At 32.6% G+C, this 18,724-nt stretch overlaps 1 protein-coding gene across 15 annotated transcripts in view; it reads right to left on the bottom strand.

The window, feature by feature from the left end:
* GULP1 (GULP PTB domain containing engulfment adaptor 1) overlaps positions 1-18,724 on the bottom strand; it is a 229,485-nt gene that overhangs the window by 14,386 nt on the left and 196,375 nt on the right. For 9 of the 15 annotated variants that reach the window (XM_081051311.1, XM_081051317.1, XM_081051315.1 and 6 more), the window contains 2 exons: positions 12,979-13,095; positions 12,213-12,305 (listed from right to left, as the gene is read on the bottom strand). In XM_081051311.1, the coding sequence (XP_080907437.1) occupies positions 12,213-12,305; positions 12,979-13,095 (210 nt within the window). Of the gene's footprint in view, positions 1-12,212; positions 12,306-12,701; positions 12,783-12,978; positions 13,096-18,724 lie in introns of all 15 variants that reach the window. The other 6 variants (XM_081051321.1, XM_081051309.1, XM_081051322.1 and 3 more) reach the window with 2 other exon arrangements.

Below are 18,724 nucleotides of genomic sequence, written 5' to 3'. Positions count from 1 at the left end.
GCTGAGCAGGGGAAAGCTAAGCTGCCAGATGTCAGATTAGTCAATTTAAACAACAAGCCAAAATGAAAGTAATAATTAAGTCTTTATTCATTTACTGTGATATATGAGGAAGAGCCCAGACAGAAGGTGCTGGCTCCAATGGTGTCCTATTTTCCCCCAGGGAATGGCATTGGGCAAAAGTCAGAATGATCAGTGCAGAGTAGGGCATTGTTTGATAGCCCTGAACAAAAGATTCCTGCAGGTTTTTCTGATGAGGTGGGGCAGCAGGCCATGGGAAGGGAAATGGGAAAGGGCAGGAGTGGAAAAGTACTAAACACTGAGTCCCAGTGGAGAAAGGTGTCACCAGACTTCCAAATAGTTACTTCAGCAGAAGGACCCAGAGAGGCGTTGGCCAGGGCCTCCAATGAGAAGTCCTCTGAATGGAGGCACCTGGGCTAGGAATGCAGATCTGGGTAAAAGCATTGCGGGTCTGGGCGGTGGAGGGGGCAGTCTGTGCACTAAATCTGGTGTGGAGAAGATGCCTTTCCACACAGTGGCTTGCCAGGTGAAGCCTTTATTGTTGCCTGTGACAGGGCCTGAAAGATCACACATAAGATTTGGCCTGGAGCCAGACAGCTCAACTACATTGGAGAGATTTTTCAACACTAATAATAGAAATTAGAAGCAGCAAAAACAAATATCACTTTTGATAAACCCCATTGTGAAAGGTTGCAACTGAAATTATAGTTAGGAGGACCAAGAAGTTTCAAGGAAGTCTTTAAGCTAGGAACCACCTCTTCACACATTTCTGGAAGGAGTGTCAAAGGAGGCAGTGTCCAAGGAGGCAGTATAAAGTGAGAGAAAGACCAAAATAACCTAACTTAAAAATGCTCTAACCGTCAATAAAACAAAAAGGGAGCCTACTGAATGGGAGAAGATATTTGTCAATGATATACCTGATAAGGGGTTAATATCCAAAATTTATAAAAAACTCATTCAACTCAACACCAAAAAAAAACAACAAAACACAAACAATCCAATTAAAAAGTGGGCAAAGGACATGAAGAGACATTTTTCTAAAGAGGACATACAGATGGCAAACAGACATAGGAAAAAATGCTCAACCTCACTAATCATTAGAGAAATGCAAATAAAAACCACAATGAGATACCACCACACCCCAGTCAAAATGGCTATCATCAATCAATCAACAAACAACAAGTGCTGGTGAGGATGTGGAGAAAAGGGAACCCTCGTGCACTATTCGTGGGATTGCAGATTGGTGCAGCCACTATAGAAAACAGTATGGAGGTATCTCAAAAAATTGAAAATGGAGCTACCTTATGACCCAAAAATTCCACTCTTAGGTATATATCCAGGGAATTCCAAAATGCTAATTCTAAAAAAAACTATGCACCCCTATGTTTATTGCAGCACTATTCACAACAGCCAAGACATGGAAACAAACAAAATGCCCATTGGTGGACAACTGGATTAAGAAACTGTGGTATATTTATACAATGGAGTATTACGCAGCCATAAAGAAGAATGAATCTTACCATTTGCCACGATATGGATGGACCTAGAGAACATTCTGCTAAGTGAAATAAGTCAGACAGAGAAAGACAAATACCATATGATCTCACTTATATGTGGAATCTAAAGAATAGAATAAATGAGTGAACTAATCAGAAACAGTCTCAGAGACATAGAGGAAAAACTGAGGGTTGCTAGATGGGAGGGGGAGTGGGGATAAGGGGGAAGGTGAGGGGAGTAGAAAGCACAGTCGGTAACCACAAGATTGCCACAGGGATATGAAAGTCAATTTGGGGAATATAATCAATAATGTTGTAAAGATTTTGTAGAGTATCCGATGGACACTTGTCTTATTAAGGAGACAACTTCAGGGATGATGTAGATGCCTGATCACTGCACTGTACACCTGAAGCTGAAGCTGAATAGTAATGAATGTCAACTATAATTTTATATATATATATATATATATATAATTATATATATATATATACACACACATATATATATATATATATATAGTCCCAAGGAGTGGAGTACAGCATAAAGAACAGAAACAGAGGCAGTGGAAATGTAATGGCTGTATGCGACATTAGAGGGATAGTAGGCTGGGGGAGGGAGTTATCACTTTGTGAGGGGTATAAATAATAAATGTCTAACTATTACTGTGGTTTGTACACATGAAACTAATAAAAAAATGCTCTAGTATTTTATCATGGTACAAATATTATGCATGTACTTCTTATGAGAAGGTATACTTAAATAAATGAAAAATGTATACAATATGAAAATAATCAAGTATTTAAGTACCCCAATTAAGAGGTATTTTCATTTTCAAAATGGCAAAGCAGGAATATCTATCAATAGTTTTGGTATTTAAAGTTTAAGTCTAACATATCGTCTAAGTGTCACAGGTTTCCTTAGTGTTATCAGTAATTTAGATTTGGTCAACCGACATTCCTTCTTTGGGTCACACAGGTCTTTTTAAATATTGAATCAGTTGCTTGCACGTAAATATTAAGAGACTGCACATTAAAATCCAGAGCTTTTGTGGAGAGGGTAGAAAAAAAATCTAAAAAGTGGGCTCAACTGACCTGCATGAAAATAATTCACTAGTATTAATGTCTTCTGTGCCTTTTAGGTTGAGTATATGCTTTCCAATTCATCACTACTACTACCATATGCCCATTGCGCATATTTATGTCACAGTCTAGACTCTGTTGACATTTGAATTTGTGATCCCCTAACTTATAAACTATTTAAGTCAGAGAATTAAATACTTGTCACAAGAATGAAATCTAAGCCCCGTATATTTAAATATGTGAATATATTTCAGCAGTAGTTTTTAATTCCATACCAAACTATTAGGTGTATTAAATAAGAATAAGAACATGTGAATATAGCACCTAAATTACATACAGTGGCATTTCTGGCTCTAATAATATTTTGAGTGGTGTCTCTAAATTTAAGGGTTCAGGAATTACTCTTTTATAAGCTGCCATGTTTAGCTGGTTGAAGATATTTATTTTTCAAGAAATTAAATAGTTTAGATGAAAACAGCTTGATATTTTTATTTTAAGTCTTCTGTCAGTATTTTGACAGATGACTAGAAACCAAAAATTTTGGACTTTCCCACAGAAGTTCATGCACCCCTGTTTAATCCCTTAGGCTCATGCATCTAAGATGTACAGGATCTGAATTATACTAACAGGAATGAGGAATTCTATGCTCAGCAATTACATGTTAATTATGCAGAAGTTGTTAGGTTATTAAGACATATTAATAATGAGTGACCATATTTGAGATTCATTGTTCTTGCAGTTTTGTAGCTCTTTCTTTCAGTAGGTAGTGGCTTGGTGCATTCAAGGAATGGTGACTATTTCAACCTTGAGCATTGCCTCAATATGACAACAAAGATCAAATGTCTTAGGGTTTGTATACTATCAGTAATTGTTGAATACATTTAAATAAAAAAATGCACTAGACAGTAAACATTTCTGTGCTAATATCTAGAAAAATATTTGAATGATACCAAAATTTTATTTTATGCTATTATTTTGGCACTATAAACTTCCAAGGACCCCTTTAAAATGTAAAACAACTTTAAGGTTAAAATATGATTTATCATAATTATTAAAATAGAGGTTCAACATTCTACTTAGAATTAAATTTAAAAAGTAAACACTAAAGTATATATAATGGTATTTTAAATATAGATGTCTAAAATAAATTTTTCTAGTTGAAAAACTGGTACATAATAAATAACACTAAAGATGGGAAATATAATGGTAATGTAAAATGTTCTAGCAATGCTTTCTATATTATCATGCTGATTCATATTTTTAAAGTTCACTGTTGGCACATTTTCAACATCACTTTTTATATAATAAGCTTTAAAAGTAACAACTTCTAGAATTTTGAACTTACAGCACCATGAATGTATTTTTTTCAGATTTCTAAACCCACAGTTTGTATATGTTGGTCTCTTAGTTGTAAGACTTATATGTTCTTACAAGAATCTTGCAAGTTGAATGGATATGATCATCTATATATCTCAAAGAAAAAAAACGGAAATAAGGAGAGATTAAATGACTTGATAAGGTACTCATGGTCAGAACTGAACTAGAATGGAATATATTTTTCTTCTCATTGGACAGGGTTTACTTCTTTAGAATCATATTTCATGCAAGTAACAATTATAAAAGTGAAGCTGCGGAGTGGTAATATTTTTTTTTTTTTTTGTGGGCATCAAATGTGTTCTTGAATCAATGTTCATTTTATAATTTTTGCACCTTTGTTTAAAGATTCACATTTGGCTTATTGTGTAATTTAGAGTTTTTACAACCTGGTCTTGCCCATATTGAATTCAAAAGTAGTTGTGAAAACACTAGATGATAATGAAGAGGCAGGTTTGTTTACCTGTAATGAGATGCACACTTTAGGTTATAAATGTCCTATCAAGTCTAATCAGTGGCCACACAGTTGATTACGTAAAGGCAAAATTTTATCCAATATCACTTGGTTTAATTGAAAGAGAAATATTTATTTTACTCAGCAATAGTAAGTCCAGTATTTCTTAGGACTACAATTTTGTTCATTTAACTTCCTGGCAATAGTTTGATTTGGTTAAAGACTTCTGTAGCCAGAAACGTAAAATGTAAGCACTGATGGTTTGGAATATATATATTAAAGATATACAAGAATCAAGAAGAACAATTTGATTTAACGTACTATGCCCACATATGATAATGGAACAATCTTCTGGAAGCGTTCATGAGGCTAGGAGGGCAAAATAAACCCTTTTTCTAATATAAATACAGGCATCACTGCATGTGAATGTAATAAATGGAAATCAGATTGTTTCTAGATAATAAGTACCAAATGGTAGAAAACCCAACCTCTAATCTATTGCCAAACCACTAGAACACAGCAAAAAGCAAACAGGACAGTCAAGTAACGGAAATTTCTCAGTGTATCTAAATGATTGTATAAATAAAGACCCAATTTCTAAAACCAATGAAAAGATTTCCACGATTTCAGTGTGATACAGTGTAATATGGGTCCTATCAAAGGCGATTTCATTTGGCAAAAAAGGAACCCATGATTGAACCCATGAGTGGTATTTAGAAGCCATGTAAGCATTTTGTTTATTAATTACAAGCAAAAAAACTAACATGTCAATTTATACATGAACAAATGAAAAATAGGAGTGGTCTTCATTCATCATACCCGAGAAATTGGTTTTAAGTGAAAAAGGGTTTGGGATATATATATTAAAGATACACATTTTCTGTAGTTAGAAATGTCTTTTGATTTGATACTTTTCATACTGAGTGAAAAAAAAAAAGTCTCTTATTTTGGTTTCTTTGGCTAAAACTAAACTATTCCATAAATTTACACTGAGCGAATTTATATTGGGTGTATTAACTAAAAAAATAAACAACAGTCCAAAAGATGACAGAAAAAGGGCATTTTTTTCATTCAACTACCACACTATACGCCCAGACCGCCTCCTTGAATTCCAGATTTCTATATTCAACATCTAATAAACATCTCCAGTGGGCTTACCTGTAGTCAGAACTAACATGAGTGAAAGTGAAATACTGACTCTTTATCATTCACCTCCCTCAAGTCATGTCTAATTCAGAAAGTGATAGCACCATCTAGATGATCAGAATAAAACCTTGAAAGACAATCTTGATCCTTCTTTTATTCCACAGCCCCTACCAAACCATCAGTAAACCCTACAAGCTCTACTTCCAAAATACATCGAGAATCAAGCTATAATCATCATCTCAACTGATGGAATTCTGGATCAACTTCCCCTTCTTCCTCTCCTACTCTATTGAAATAGTGTGGTAGCCAGTTTTGGGGACCTCACTATGGCTTCTTTATATGCCACGATACATACTGCAGCCTAATGAACATCAAATTTCCTGTTTAAAACCTTTGAGTGACTTAATCACTGCAATTAAAAAACAAACAAAAAAATCTTTACCATGGTCCACAGGGCCCTATAAAAACCTAGACCCTGACTCTCTTCAATGTCATTTCCAGCTTTTTTTGGTTCTTTCACTATCTTTCAGGTACAAGGTATTGTTACTGTTTTCAGTCCTTTGCATTGACTAACCGTTAATCATTCAAGTCTCAATTCAAATGGTACCATATGTGCTCAGAAAGGGTTTCCCTGATAACTGTCTCTAAACAAAAGCTCCCTCTCATTCTCTTCTATTATGCTCTATTTTATTTTATTCATAGCATATAACAGATATGAATTTTTAAGTATACTTATTCACTTATTTATGTGTTTATTATCCATTTCCCTCTCTCCAATGTGACGTGTTTCATAAGACCTGAAATTTATATACTGCTAAAACCCAAGGGCCTAGAACATCATGTGGCCACATTAGATGTTCAATAAATATTTTACAAATTGCCATAATAGATCACAACTGTATCAAGTGTATATAATTGGCAAATGTGAGAAAAGGAAAATCAAAGTGGTAAGCATTATAACACATAAGATACGTCACTAAGATACAATTTCAAAATACCAGTGATGACTTAGTGGGACTAGAAAAAGTTAAAACAAAACTAAAATTTAAACAATAAAACCTTAAAAGTACTTTTTAGAATTCTTGAAGATTTTCATTAAAATTTCAAACCTAAAATTACTGATTTTGCATCTTTAAAATAAATCAGTATGACCACTTCACATGCTTTAACAACACATAAGTTGTTGTTGGCATGCCACCACTTAAGAAATAACAACCTTTCTTTAAGGAGTCTTTGAGGAGAGTAAAGAAATGCATCTATGTTCTCACCTACGTGGTGATTCCTTAAAGTACAAAGTTTCTCCATCTGGAACATTCTACTCAACAGGGCCTCACATTTTTAATCTATGATTTAATAAAGAGTAAAAGAATCAACATCTCTAAGTAAAACTGAACTTTCTTATTGGAAGATCTGATTCCTTTGAACCACTGTTCTGTTACGAAAATTCAACTTTAATGTTGAACCTCTTGCTAGGAAAGATTGCTTGTGATCTTTTAGTTATCTAACCAAATTTTACCAAAAATGTTTCTCCTTATTTTTATGCTTCCTCTAACTGACTTTATCTGCTACTTCATCACTCACTATTAGAATAACATCCATACCAGTTTGTTATTTTCATTTTCTATATTACTTTTAATGCATGTCCCGAACCCCCCGCCCCCAAATTCCATCCCTACTTTAGTTTTTCTCTTTTTTCCCTCTTCCCAAAAAGACTATTTTAAAAATAACATTAGAAACAAACCTTTTGTTTTACTTTAACCATAACACACAGAGAGCTCATGGAGAATCTGACTCCAAATTATTAATAATTGTGTATACCAAACCCATCTATAGTGTAATTTCAATGTGTATGAGTATACACATTGAATACACATTGAATGTATGAGTATAACAGGATTCATAATTTATTTCAATGCTTCTTCAATTAATGTATTAATTGCTGCTTCTAATCCTTTAAAAAAAACTACTGAGAACTTTAGTGATTTTGGAGTATCCTATCCTTCAGTCCTTTGAGAGTAAAACAAACAAAACCTACAGTCTTATGTCCAGAGTTGTAAGCCTAACAGGTATTCATTGTGCATTAAATTTGCTAGACATGATAATCTGCAAGGTTCTAGTCATCCAATTTATGTGTCCTGTAAAACTAGTGTTCAAATTCCGTAAGAAAGAACAAACGTGTAACATTTCTAACTTAGCAGAAATTTGCTTTACTGCAGACCCATTGCAATCTATTCAGCAAGGGCTACCTATATTTTAAATTCATATTTTATTTATAAGTTTCACTATTTTTGAAATTAAATTTCAATAGTTGGAACTATTAACAAACGTTCACCAAAGTGATATTTATAAACAGGGCAACATTTCATACTTAGTAAATAACTATAGGTAATTGAATGTTATTCCTTTCAGTTTATTTTTAATATCAGAAAATCGAGATCTCATTTTAACAGATGTGAAATGAATACAGATGCACTTAGTGCTATATTAATTTATTTCAAAGCTACATAAAATTGAAAATGAAAGGCAAAAATATTTGGTGATATTCTCTTCAAAAAAATTTTAAAAACATGTTAATAAATACTTATAACAATACTTTCAAAACCATTTGAGTTAATCAGATATCTTTTAGCAATCTAAAAATGTTGAGTTCATTTTCTTTTAAGAATCAAATAATTTCTATTTTTTTATCTTAATAAAGATGTACATCCTCCAGTGTATCAGAAATTTCAAAAATCATGTAATAAGACTTTAGGAGCTGAAAAGTTCTGAGACAAACACTTTTTTAAGTTAAAAAAGAAAAACAATACAGAGAAAGATACTACTGTGACAAAAGAATACAAGTAGATTGCAAATTTACAAGTTGAGTTATTTACATAATGATCAATGATGCAATGAGTTTTCTACACACGTGTATTAACTGCAAGAGAGTGATTTAGAGAAAATAATTTATTTCAATTCAATCTTTTAGTTATAGTTTTTGAAGCATTCTATTGAGATGAACACAATGCCTATAATAATTATAATCCATTTAAATAACTGGTTGTTTGAGTAATTTTATTGTTTTTTTATATAACTGACTCTACCAATGAGAATTGTTGAATAAATGAATATACTCACAGTCTGTGTTCATTTACATACCAACTTTCATGCTCAAAGACACTGACAAGTATAATGTCTTCATTCCTTCTGCCCCTTGTCATTTCTGAAGCTGATTTGGTAGACTAGCCATGCAACATAACAAAGGCACATGCGTAACCCCCAACCTGACCCATCTTCTCCCCAGTTACTGTAGTGTTTCTCCAGGGCAGTTTCTGCTTTCAGGAGATAAAAGAGGGAGGGGTATGCCATTTTATCAACATGCCCCAAACCTCTCTGCTCCTCCGAAATCTATCATGCCTCTGAATTTGATAACCTTAGTTCTCCTTCTAGAGACAGAGGACACACAATGAAAAAGCTATGCGTTTGCAACCAAAATTGTGATAAATCTTATTTTACTCCTTTCTAAACATAAAGACTGAAGTAAAGCTACTTTTTATATGCAATGAATTCCATGAGCAACTACCTGATTAAGACTGCTTGAAAAAGTAACTTCCCCTTCATTCATCTTTATATTCCTAGTTTGTTTCACAGGATGGTTTATATGATTTTCAACAAGACCTAAAGCGTGTGGCTCTATTGTTGGGGACCAAAGTTTAAAGAAGTTTGAGCTGATGCTGTGCCCCTTTGGGGTGGGAAGGCGAAAAACAAAAAAACGTAATCATGATAAGAAGCAAATAGTAATGGTAGTGAAGAGAGAGAGAAAAAAAAAAAGTAGGAAGGGATATTATATTAAGCCAGAACTTGAAGAGGATGTTCCAGCACCTTGTTGTGCATAACAAAGGTACATGGGAACAAAGTCACCTCACTCCCATCCTTTCTCATCTTGAATACATTGGCTCTACTATCACAAACTTTGTACCAAACAATTGAAATACCCACTGCTTCAGTGTAGAAGATGGGAAAGTGTGAGTGTAGAGAAAAGAAAGTTTTTTGACCCATTTCCAGGGCATACCAAATTTGAAATCCTAAATGTAACTTCTTATAGAATTCTTCATGATGTTGAACTGGTGAAATACTCTAGTACTAGATGGCCATAAATATATACGGTGTCAAAAAAATGTATACACATTTTAAGAAAGGAAAAAATCTATTAAGATTGTAATACTCAATATATACCAATAGCAATAGATGAATACAAGTCACATTTGACTTCTGCTATTACAAGAGGTGCTCAAAATGGTTACCATCAGTGTCCACACACTTCTGACTATGGTGAACTACTGTTTGAGCAACGTTGGCTAAAGTGTTCTCTTGTATACATTTTAAGAGATGTTATCTATGTATACTTTTTGAAGTTGAATTGAATTACGGTAGCAACTATGGTGTAGTATGATATTCGCTCAAAAGATGGCGTTAATCAAATGAATAGTAGGGTCATTCATTGTATTACAATTTTAATACAGTTTATTTTTCCTTTCTTAAAATGTGTATATATATTTTTTGGCACCCTCTGTATTTATACATCTACACACACACACACACACACACACACACACACACACACACACGAGTTGTGACAATTAAGTTCACAAACTTGTTGCAACGGTGTTGCTAACCTTTTTTGATATCAGAGGAATTATTCATTATGAATTTGTACCAACTGGACAAACAATTAGCCAAGTTTACTATTTGGAAGTGCTGAAAAGGCTGCATGAAAAAGACGAAAACAACCTGAACTTTTCGCTGACAATTCATGGCTCCTTCAACGTGACAATGCACCAACTCACATGGCACTGTCTGTGAGGGAGTTTTTAGCCAGTAAACAAATAACTGTATTGGAACACCCTCCCTACTCATCTGACCTGGCCCCCAATGACTTCTTTCTTTTTCCAAAGATAAAGGAAATATTGAAAGGAAGACATTTAGATGACATTCAGGACATCAAGTGTAATACGACAACAACTCTGATGGCTATTCCAGAAAAAGAGTTCCAAAATTGCTTTGAACAGTGGACTAGGTGCTGGCATCGATGCATAGCTTCCCAAAGGGAGTACTTCAAAGGTGACCGTAGTGATATTCAGCAATGAGGTATGTAGCACTTCTTCTAGGATGAGTTACCGAACTTAATTGTCCAACCTCACACATGCTCGCATGCATGCACAAGCATGTGTATCTATCTGTATGTATATAGATAGATAGACAGATAGACATGTGCACAAATATGCATACACACACACTAAAAAATTTCATTGAATTAGCCTAGAGATTGAACCAAAATGGACTTGCAAATAAAACTTTGCAATAAAAATTATTTTAGAATGTTTGCAAATGCCATAACTGTGTTTCAGCTTATAGTATCATGCCATAAGTTAAATACTAAATATTTTTAAAATACAAAATAAAATGTGAAATTTAGTGGACAATATGAGACAGATGATATAAAAAAAATCTACTAAACATATTTTGCCTAGGAAGAATACCGTTTTTAATTCTGTCCCCCTCCAAAAAATTCACTTAGCCAAAATCACAAATTAATTATATTATACATGGTACTGGGAAAATGATTTCAAATCTAGGTATGATAAACCCAAACAAAGCAAATAAATTAACTATAAATACTTAAGTGTTATCTACAGAGATCACTGCTCATTTTAGTGTCTGTGAGAACCCTTGCTATGTAATATAAGAAACCATTTGGTCTTGTTAACATTTCCACTTTTAGAATGAATTTCAATACTCCAAGGGTAGATGGGCTTAGGTCATTAAATCTAACCTCAGTAAATAGCAATCAATAGGAATGAAAGAAATAATATATTACAAAGAGAAAAAGACAAAATTGAGGGCTGAATTATTCAAGAAAACACAATTGAAAAGAGCAACATGGAAAAACAACTCGGATTTGAGCTACCTAGGTAATTTTAATTTTTTAAGTAACCTTGTTTAGCACCTTTTGATAGATTCTGATGAGCCCCCAAGTGATATAGGGATTTGGTCCCCCAAATGATATAGGATCCTGGTGTCTGGTGACCAGAGATCTTGGTCTCACATACCCGAAGAATGAGAACATGGACTCCGAAGGAGAGGTAGAGAAGCAAAGATTTTTATTAGAGCGAAAGTACAGCTCTCTTGCGAGAGGGGGTGCCTGAAATTGGGATGCCACCTGGCTAAAGCAAAAGGCTCTTATTTTATACGTTTTCTTGTATGCTTGGGGAAGGGAGCTGGCACCTTCTAATGGATTCTATCTATCAGATTTGCTCTGTTTGTCCAGCCTAAAGCGATTTACGAGATAACTTATTAACTTCAGAGCGCAATACATTTTTGTCCTGGAGTGAATGAGTCTTTTGGAACCTGGAGTTTCAGGGTATGGCTGCCTTTGTTTATTCCATCAGGGACCTCCCTGTCTACCTAACAGCATTCTAACTAACCTGTCTCACTTTCATCTCTATCCATGTTTAGTTTTGTCTTTTTTTAAAATGTATGTTTACTTTTAAATGACTGATCCCAGAGCACGTATTAGAAATATCACAGAGCTAATGATCCTGATATGTTTTATCACCATTGCATCTTGTTTCTAAGGAAATCATGCACATATTCTATATACTTACTGGAGATGTTGATACCTGGTTTATCCTTAACTGGTTTTCCAAATCTTGTACTTTGTTTTTAAGTTCCATATTTTCTGTTTCTAAGTCTTGGATCTAAAAAGCAAATGATTATTGAATAATTTTCAGAAAGTTATTCTTGGAAAATACTATTAAAAATGGTACATTAATGAATAGGAGTTCATATCATTTAAAATTTTAATGTCCTTTTGTGTACAAGGGAGAAAATTATTTGATAAAGCTTGGGAAATAGAGAATTCTAGGTCTCTGGAAAGACATGTTATTAAATTTGAAATATGTTTTTACATGTCTGCAAAATTGATGTTCCTAATACCTCATCTCTGTGTTTTCTTGTTGCACTGTGCAATCTGCACCCATATCCTGGAGTGTAACCGCAAGACAGTGAAACTTGCTTATGATGATTTTGAAGAGAATGGAGAAAGGGTGTAATTTAATTACAAAGGAATCTGATCTGCATGGGAAACCACTTACCCAGCATCTGCTGCTTCTGCTGCTCTGATCCCCATGAGAAGCATCAGGAAGTGAAGCAAAGTCACATGAGAACACTAAGTTCTTGTGGGAATTCAATATAAAATGGTTAAAAACTGTGCAGGGGATCAGGAATGAAAAATTATAGGAACACAGTGAAAGCAGTTCCAATCAGTGTGGGGGAAATTTAATGGCAGTCCTTCTAAATTTGTTTGATGATATGCAAGTTTCCCTGTACTTACATCACATAAATATGAAACAACAAGCTTAGTTTACTCACTCTTTTCTGTAACCCTGCAATCTGCTTTCTTGTTTCAACATCTTTTCCTCCAGATTCTAGAAATTTCCTGTATGCCAGGTCAAATGCTTGGCCGATTGTTAAAGTAATCTCTTCAGCCTTTGTAAAAATAAAACAAAGATGATTTGCATTTTAATAATAATGTGTCAGACTGTTGGTTGTGTTTTGGCAATTGAATGAATAGCTGTTGAAATTGGAAGCAAGACTTCTGTCCTACTTCTCATCTCTTTTAACACAGTATTTTTTTCCCTAGTTTGTTATCCTGTTCCTTAAATATTTAGTGCGTAGTGCCAACTACAGTTTCTCTCATTGCTTTGCTACTTATTTCCTCTTCCGAGCGAGGAGGGTGTGTTAAACCTGGCAGGTAACTTGAATGAGGCTCTATGGGTGGTGCTGTGGAAAACTTGAGGTGTGCCCTCCACGGAGCAACTGCTGCTCTGTTCCTATTCATTGTTGGTTGTGGAAATGAGCAATTCCAACCCAGAATTTGCAGGTTCTAAATATGTGAAATGAGGTCAGATATATGAATCTTTATATAAAAAGCTCCCAATTTTAAGTGATAGTAAACAGTATTTTTGTAAAACAGTGCAATTGAACAAAATAAATCTGTTATCTGAATTTGAACTAGTAAATGATTTACAGTCTCTTGACTTTCAACTATCAACTGGTACAAATATCCTAAGTCTACCCCCTCATTCCTTCTCCATTCATATCTCAACTGCTATCACAGTGTCTTACACAATGTAAACATTAAAGATTTACTTTATTAAATTATAAAGAAGTTTGGTAAATGTGTTAATTGAATGCATCATTAATTGAATGACATCGAATATGTCATATTCAATTCTAAGACCTCCAAATGACATAAAAACTGCTAGTAACATTAATTCTTAAAAGTGCCTTGTTTTCACTAATCTACCCTAAAACTTTCTGCTATGCTCCAAGCAATCGAAATTGAAAATATGCTTTATTAGTAAAGATTAGACTATTTAATTAAAACGTTGTCATTTTTGTAGTTCACTGTTTAAGGAAGTCTTTTAGCCATAAGAAAACAAATTTCTGGTTTTTAACTCAGTTAACTAAAAAATGCAAAATATATGCCTAAATTGTATATGAAAACGATCCATCTCATGAAAAAGGAGAAAAAAGAAATGTCCTTTTAATTTAAATGTCCCTCATATTTGCCTTGTTTCATGGATGACTAAGCTAAGAGGATTGATTTTTAACCCCTGATCATGTTATATAACATAAAGAGCAAGAATATTTTTAAATTAAAAAATACTTTATTTCAAAAAATTATTACATAGCAAACATGAAATATAACAAGAATGTATAATAAATAGCTTACAAATAAATAGACCTGGCAAAAACACTGAATGAAATGATTCCTTCTAGTAATAATAATGTATGATCTTTTTGATACATGAACCCTTCTTTACAATGAATTAACAAGACAGAAGTTTTAACTTTGTCTTATTTTAAATTTCATTTCACATAATTTAAAAAAAAAACACAAAAAACCTGTCAGTGGCGTGAGGGTTTCATCTACTTATTGGGCTCTATTTAAATGTTATCAAGTGCAATATCCAGTGAATAAAATATATGCATTAACATTTGGAAACCAAATTTTGAAAAATAAAGTATCAAAATGATGACTAAACAGTTGACAGTGACTATATTGGGCTTATGATAAAGAAGCCAAATCAGTAACATCACAATATACGTCCATAGTCCAATTTTATTTTCTAAACTTGAGTAGATGATTGTAGAAATTGTGTAAATATCAAATCTTAATAATACAACATGATGATACTAAGAAAGTGAGTTACAGTTGTGTAGCATACTAGAATAGGCTGTCATCTAAATTTCAAACAAGCTCTTAGAAATTCACATAAGTACTAACTATATATAATACAAGAAATGAATAGAATAAACGTCCCAGTAAGAGAAGAGGGATTCTGGAGAGGTCACAGACATGCAAGTAATATAACATGATAGAATAGTGTGAAAACGGGAATCTAGGATCTTGGACCGTAGTTCCAATTCTATTGCTACCTAGCTTTGTGACTCTGGGAAAGGCACTAAATCTTGCTGGCCTGAATTTATTTTAAATATGATGAAAGGGTTGGTCTAAATAGGCCATAATTTCTTTTCCAGGTTATTTTTTTTAAGTAATCTTTTAACTATGAGATAATTTTAGATTTATATAGAGTTGTAAGAAATGATACAGAGATATCCTGTTTACCCTTTATTCACTTTCCCCCAATGATAACATATTACAAAACTACAGTATAAATCACAAGCAATTAATATTGATATTAATATAGTCAAGATACAGAATTGGAAATCAGCCCAAGAATCTTCATCTTGCTGTTTTATAGCGACAGCCTCTTTTTGTCTACCTTACCCTTTCCTTAAACCCTAGAAACAACTAATCTTTTCTCCATTTCTATAATGTTCTCATTTCAAGATGTTATACAAATGGAATCATACAGTATATAAGCTTTTGGGATTCATTTTCTTTAGTCCATATCTGGAGAGTCATCAAGGTTGTTGTATGTATTAATAGTTCATTCCTTTTTACTGCTGAGTAGTAACTATTCCACGGTTTTAATGCACTGTTGTTTGTTCAACTAATCACCTATTATTTGTACTTTGGGGCTATTATGAATAAGCTTCTATATACATTTGTGTATAGGTTTTTTTGTGAACATGAGTTTTGATTTCTTTGGGATAAATGCCCAAATAGGTCATATGATAGTTCATGTTCAGTTTTTTATAAAACTACTAAATGTTTTTCTGAGTGGTTGTACCATTTTATATCCCCACCAGCTATGTACAAGTGATCCATTTTTCCACATTTTCACCAGCATTTGGTATAATCACTATTTTTTATTGTAGACTTTCTGATAGATATCTCATTTTCATTTTAATTTGCATTTCCCTAATGGACACCAATGTTAACATCTTTTTGTGCTTATTTGTCATCTGACTATCCTGTTTAATGAAATGCTCCTTCATATCTTTTGCCAATTTTCCAATTTAATAAATTGTTTTTATGTTGTTGAGTTCTGAGAGTTCTTTACATACTGTAGATAATAGTGATATAAGTTTGCAAACATTTTCTCCCACTCTTAGTCTTCTTATTCCCTTCATAAGGCCTTTCATAGAAAAAAATTACTTATTTTTGATGAAGATAAATTTGTCACTTTTTCCATTTACAGATCCTGCTTTAGGTGTCAAGTCTAAGAACTCTGCCTAGCTCTACATCCTGAAAATTCTCCATGTTTTTCTTTTCTAAATATTTTATAGTTGTGCATTTTACATTTAAGTATATGATGCATTTTCAGTTATTTTTTACAAAAGGTGTGATGTTTAAGTCAAGGTGTATTTTACTTATCCATGGAAGTCCAAGTTCACCAGCACCATATGTTGAAAAGTGCATCTTTTACATGTTGCAGCTATTGTATTGATTTTGCACCTTTGTCAAAAGTCAGTGAGGTAATTTTGTGTGGGTTGATCTCTGTATTCTCCATTCTGTTCCATTAATAAATTTATCCTTTTACAAAAACTACAACTTTGGTTACTATAAGTGTATAATAAGTCTTGAATAGTGGAAGTGATTTATTTCACTTTACTGATCTTCTTCAAAACTGTTTTTATCAATCCTAGTTCACTTGCCTTTCCATGTAGATTTTTGAACAATCTTATCTGTAACTACCAAAAAAAAAAAATCTTCCTATGATTTGGACAGGAACTGTGTTAAACATGTACATTAATTTGGAAAGAACTGACATATATATATATATATATATATATATATATATATATATATATATATATATATATATATATATACTAGATTGAGTCTTCCAATCCATGAATATGGTATGTTTCTCCACTTATTTCATCTCTTTTTATTTCTTCCATCAGTGATTTGTAGTTTTCAACATACAAGTCCTGTACAAGTTTCACATCTTAGGTTAGAGTTACACCTATACATATATATGTTTTTTTTAAATTAATTGTACATTTCTGTATCCATATATTCATTACTAGTATAAAGCAATGCAATTGATTTTTGTATGCTTATTATGTATTCTGCTACCTTTCTAAACTTACCTATTAGATCCAGGTTGTTTTTTTTTTGTTTGTTTTTTGTAAACTCATTTGGATTTTCTATGTGGATAATCATGTATTTGCAAAAAAGGTCAGTTTTATCTCTTCCTTACCAGTCTGAATGCTTCTTATTTTCTTTTCTTGTCTTATTGCAATTCTAGGTTAGACATTCTAGGACTGTGTTCAATAAGAGTGGGTGGAGTAGAAATCCTGAATATTCTTCTGAATATTAGGAAGAAAACATTCAGCTTTTCACCATTAAGTAAAATGTTATCTATAGTTTTAATTTTAAATGCTCTTTTCAAATTAAAGACTTTTTTATATTCTTATTTTTTCTGACAGTGTTTAAGCAAGAATGGGTGTTCATTTTTTTAAAAATAAAGCATTCATTATATGATATGATTTTTCTTCTTTAGCTTGTTAATATGGTTGATTACATTGTTGGATATTTGAAAGTTGAACAAGACTTGCATGTCATGAGCAAACTCCACTTCATCTTGGTATATAATTCTTTTTCTATTTTGCTGAATATATTTGCTAATAATTTGTTAGGAATCATTGTATATATTTTCCAAAGGGATACAGCTTGGTGTGTAGTTTTCATTTCTCTTTTTTTGCACTATGTCCAGTATAGCTATTAGGGAAATACCAATTTCATAAAATTAATTGGGAAGTGCTCTCATCTCTTCTATTTTTTGAAATAGGTTGAAATAGGTTGTTAGTTCTTCTTTAAGCATTTTATAGATTCCTCCGGTTAAAACATCTAGACCTGGAGATTTCTCTTTCTATAAGTTTTAAATTATATGTTCAATGTCCTTTATAGTTATGGGTCTATTCAAATTGTATATTTAATACTGGGTGATTTAATATAGCTTTGTTTTTTGAAAAGTTGATTCAATTCATCTGTGTTGTCAAATTTATGTGTATGTAGTTTTTGGCATCATGTTATTCTTTTGCTGTCTGGAGCATCTGCAATAAAATCTCCTATTTCATTCCTGACATTGGTAACTTCTGTCCTTTTTTTTTTCTTTGCCAATCTTATTAAAATTTTTGTTGCTTTTATGATCTTTCAAAGAACCAGCTCTTTGTTTCATTGATTTCCTCTATTGTTTTTGTTTTTTATTTAATTTTTTAAAAGCTTTCTTATTTTCTTCCTTCTTCTTACTTTGAGTTTATTTTGATATTTTGTTTTCTAGGTAACTGAGGTGGGAGCTTAGATTATTGATATGAGACTTTCCTTCTTTCTAATTTATTAACTTTGTTGTTATAAATATCTGTATCACAAAAATGTTATGTTCTATATCATTTATATGTAGTTCACCGCATCTTAAAAATTTTCCTTTGCAAATTCCTCTTTGACATATGGAATGTTTACATTTACAAAATCAAGTATGACATTTCATTTCCAAGTTTTTGAAGACAATTCTGTTATTAACATGTTATTGATTTTTAGATTGATTACTTTCTTATCCTTTCTTTGTCATTTCAATTTTCTGAAATTTATTATATAATCCAGGATGTGGTCTATTTTAGTACATGGGTATTCTTTATAACTTCCATTTCTTAGCTTTATTTTTTATTACTTTGATAAGATTTTCTGGAAAATAAA

This window comes from Rhinolophus hipposideros (assembly GCF_964194185.1).
Source record: "Rhinolophus hipposideros genome assembly, chromosome: 6".
In the NCBI taxonomy this organism is placed as follows: Eukaryota; Metazoa; Chordata; class Mammalia; order Chiroptera; family Rhinolophidae; genus Rhinolophus; species Rhinolophus hipposideros.
Note: the sequence above shows the minus strand (reverse complement) of the source record. Positions and strands in the feature narration are given on the sequence as shown.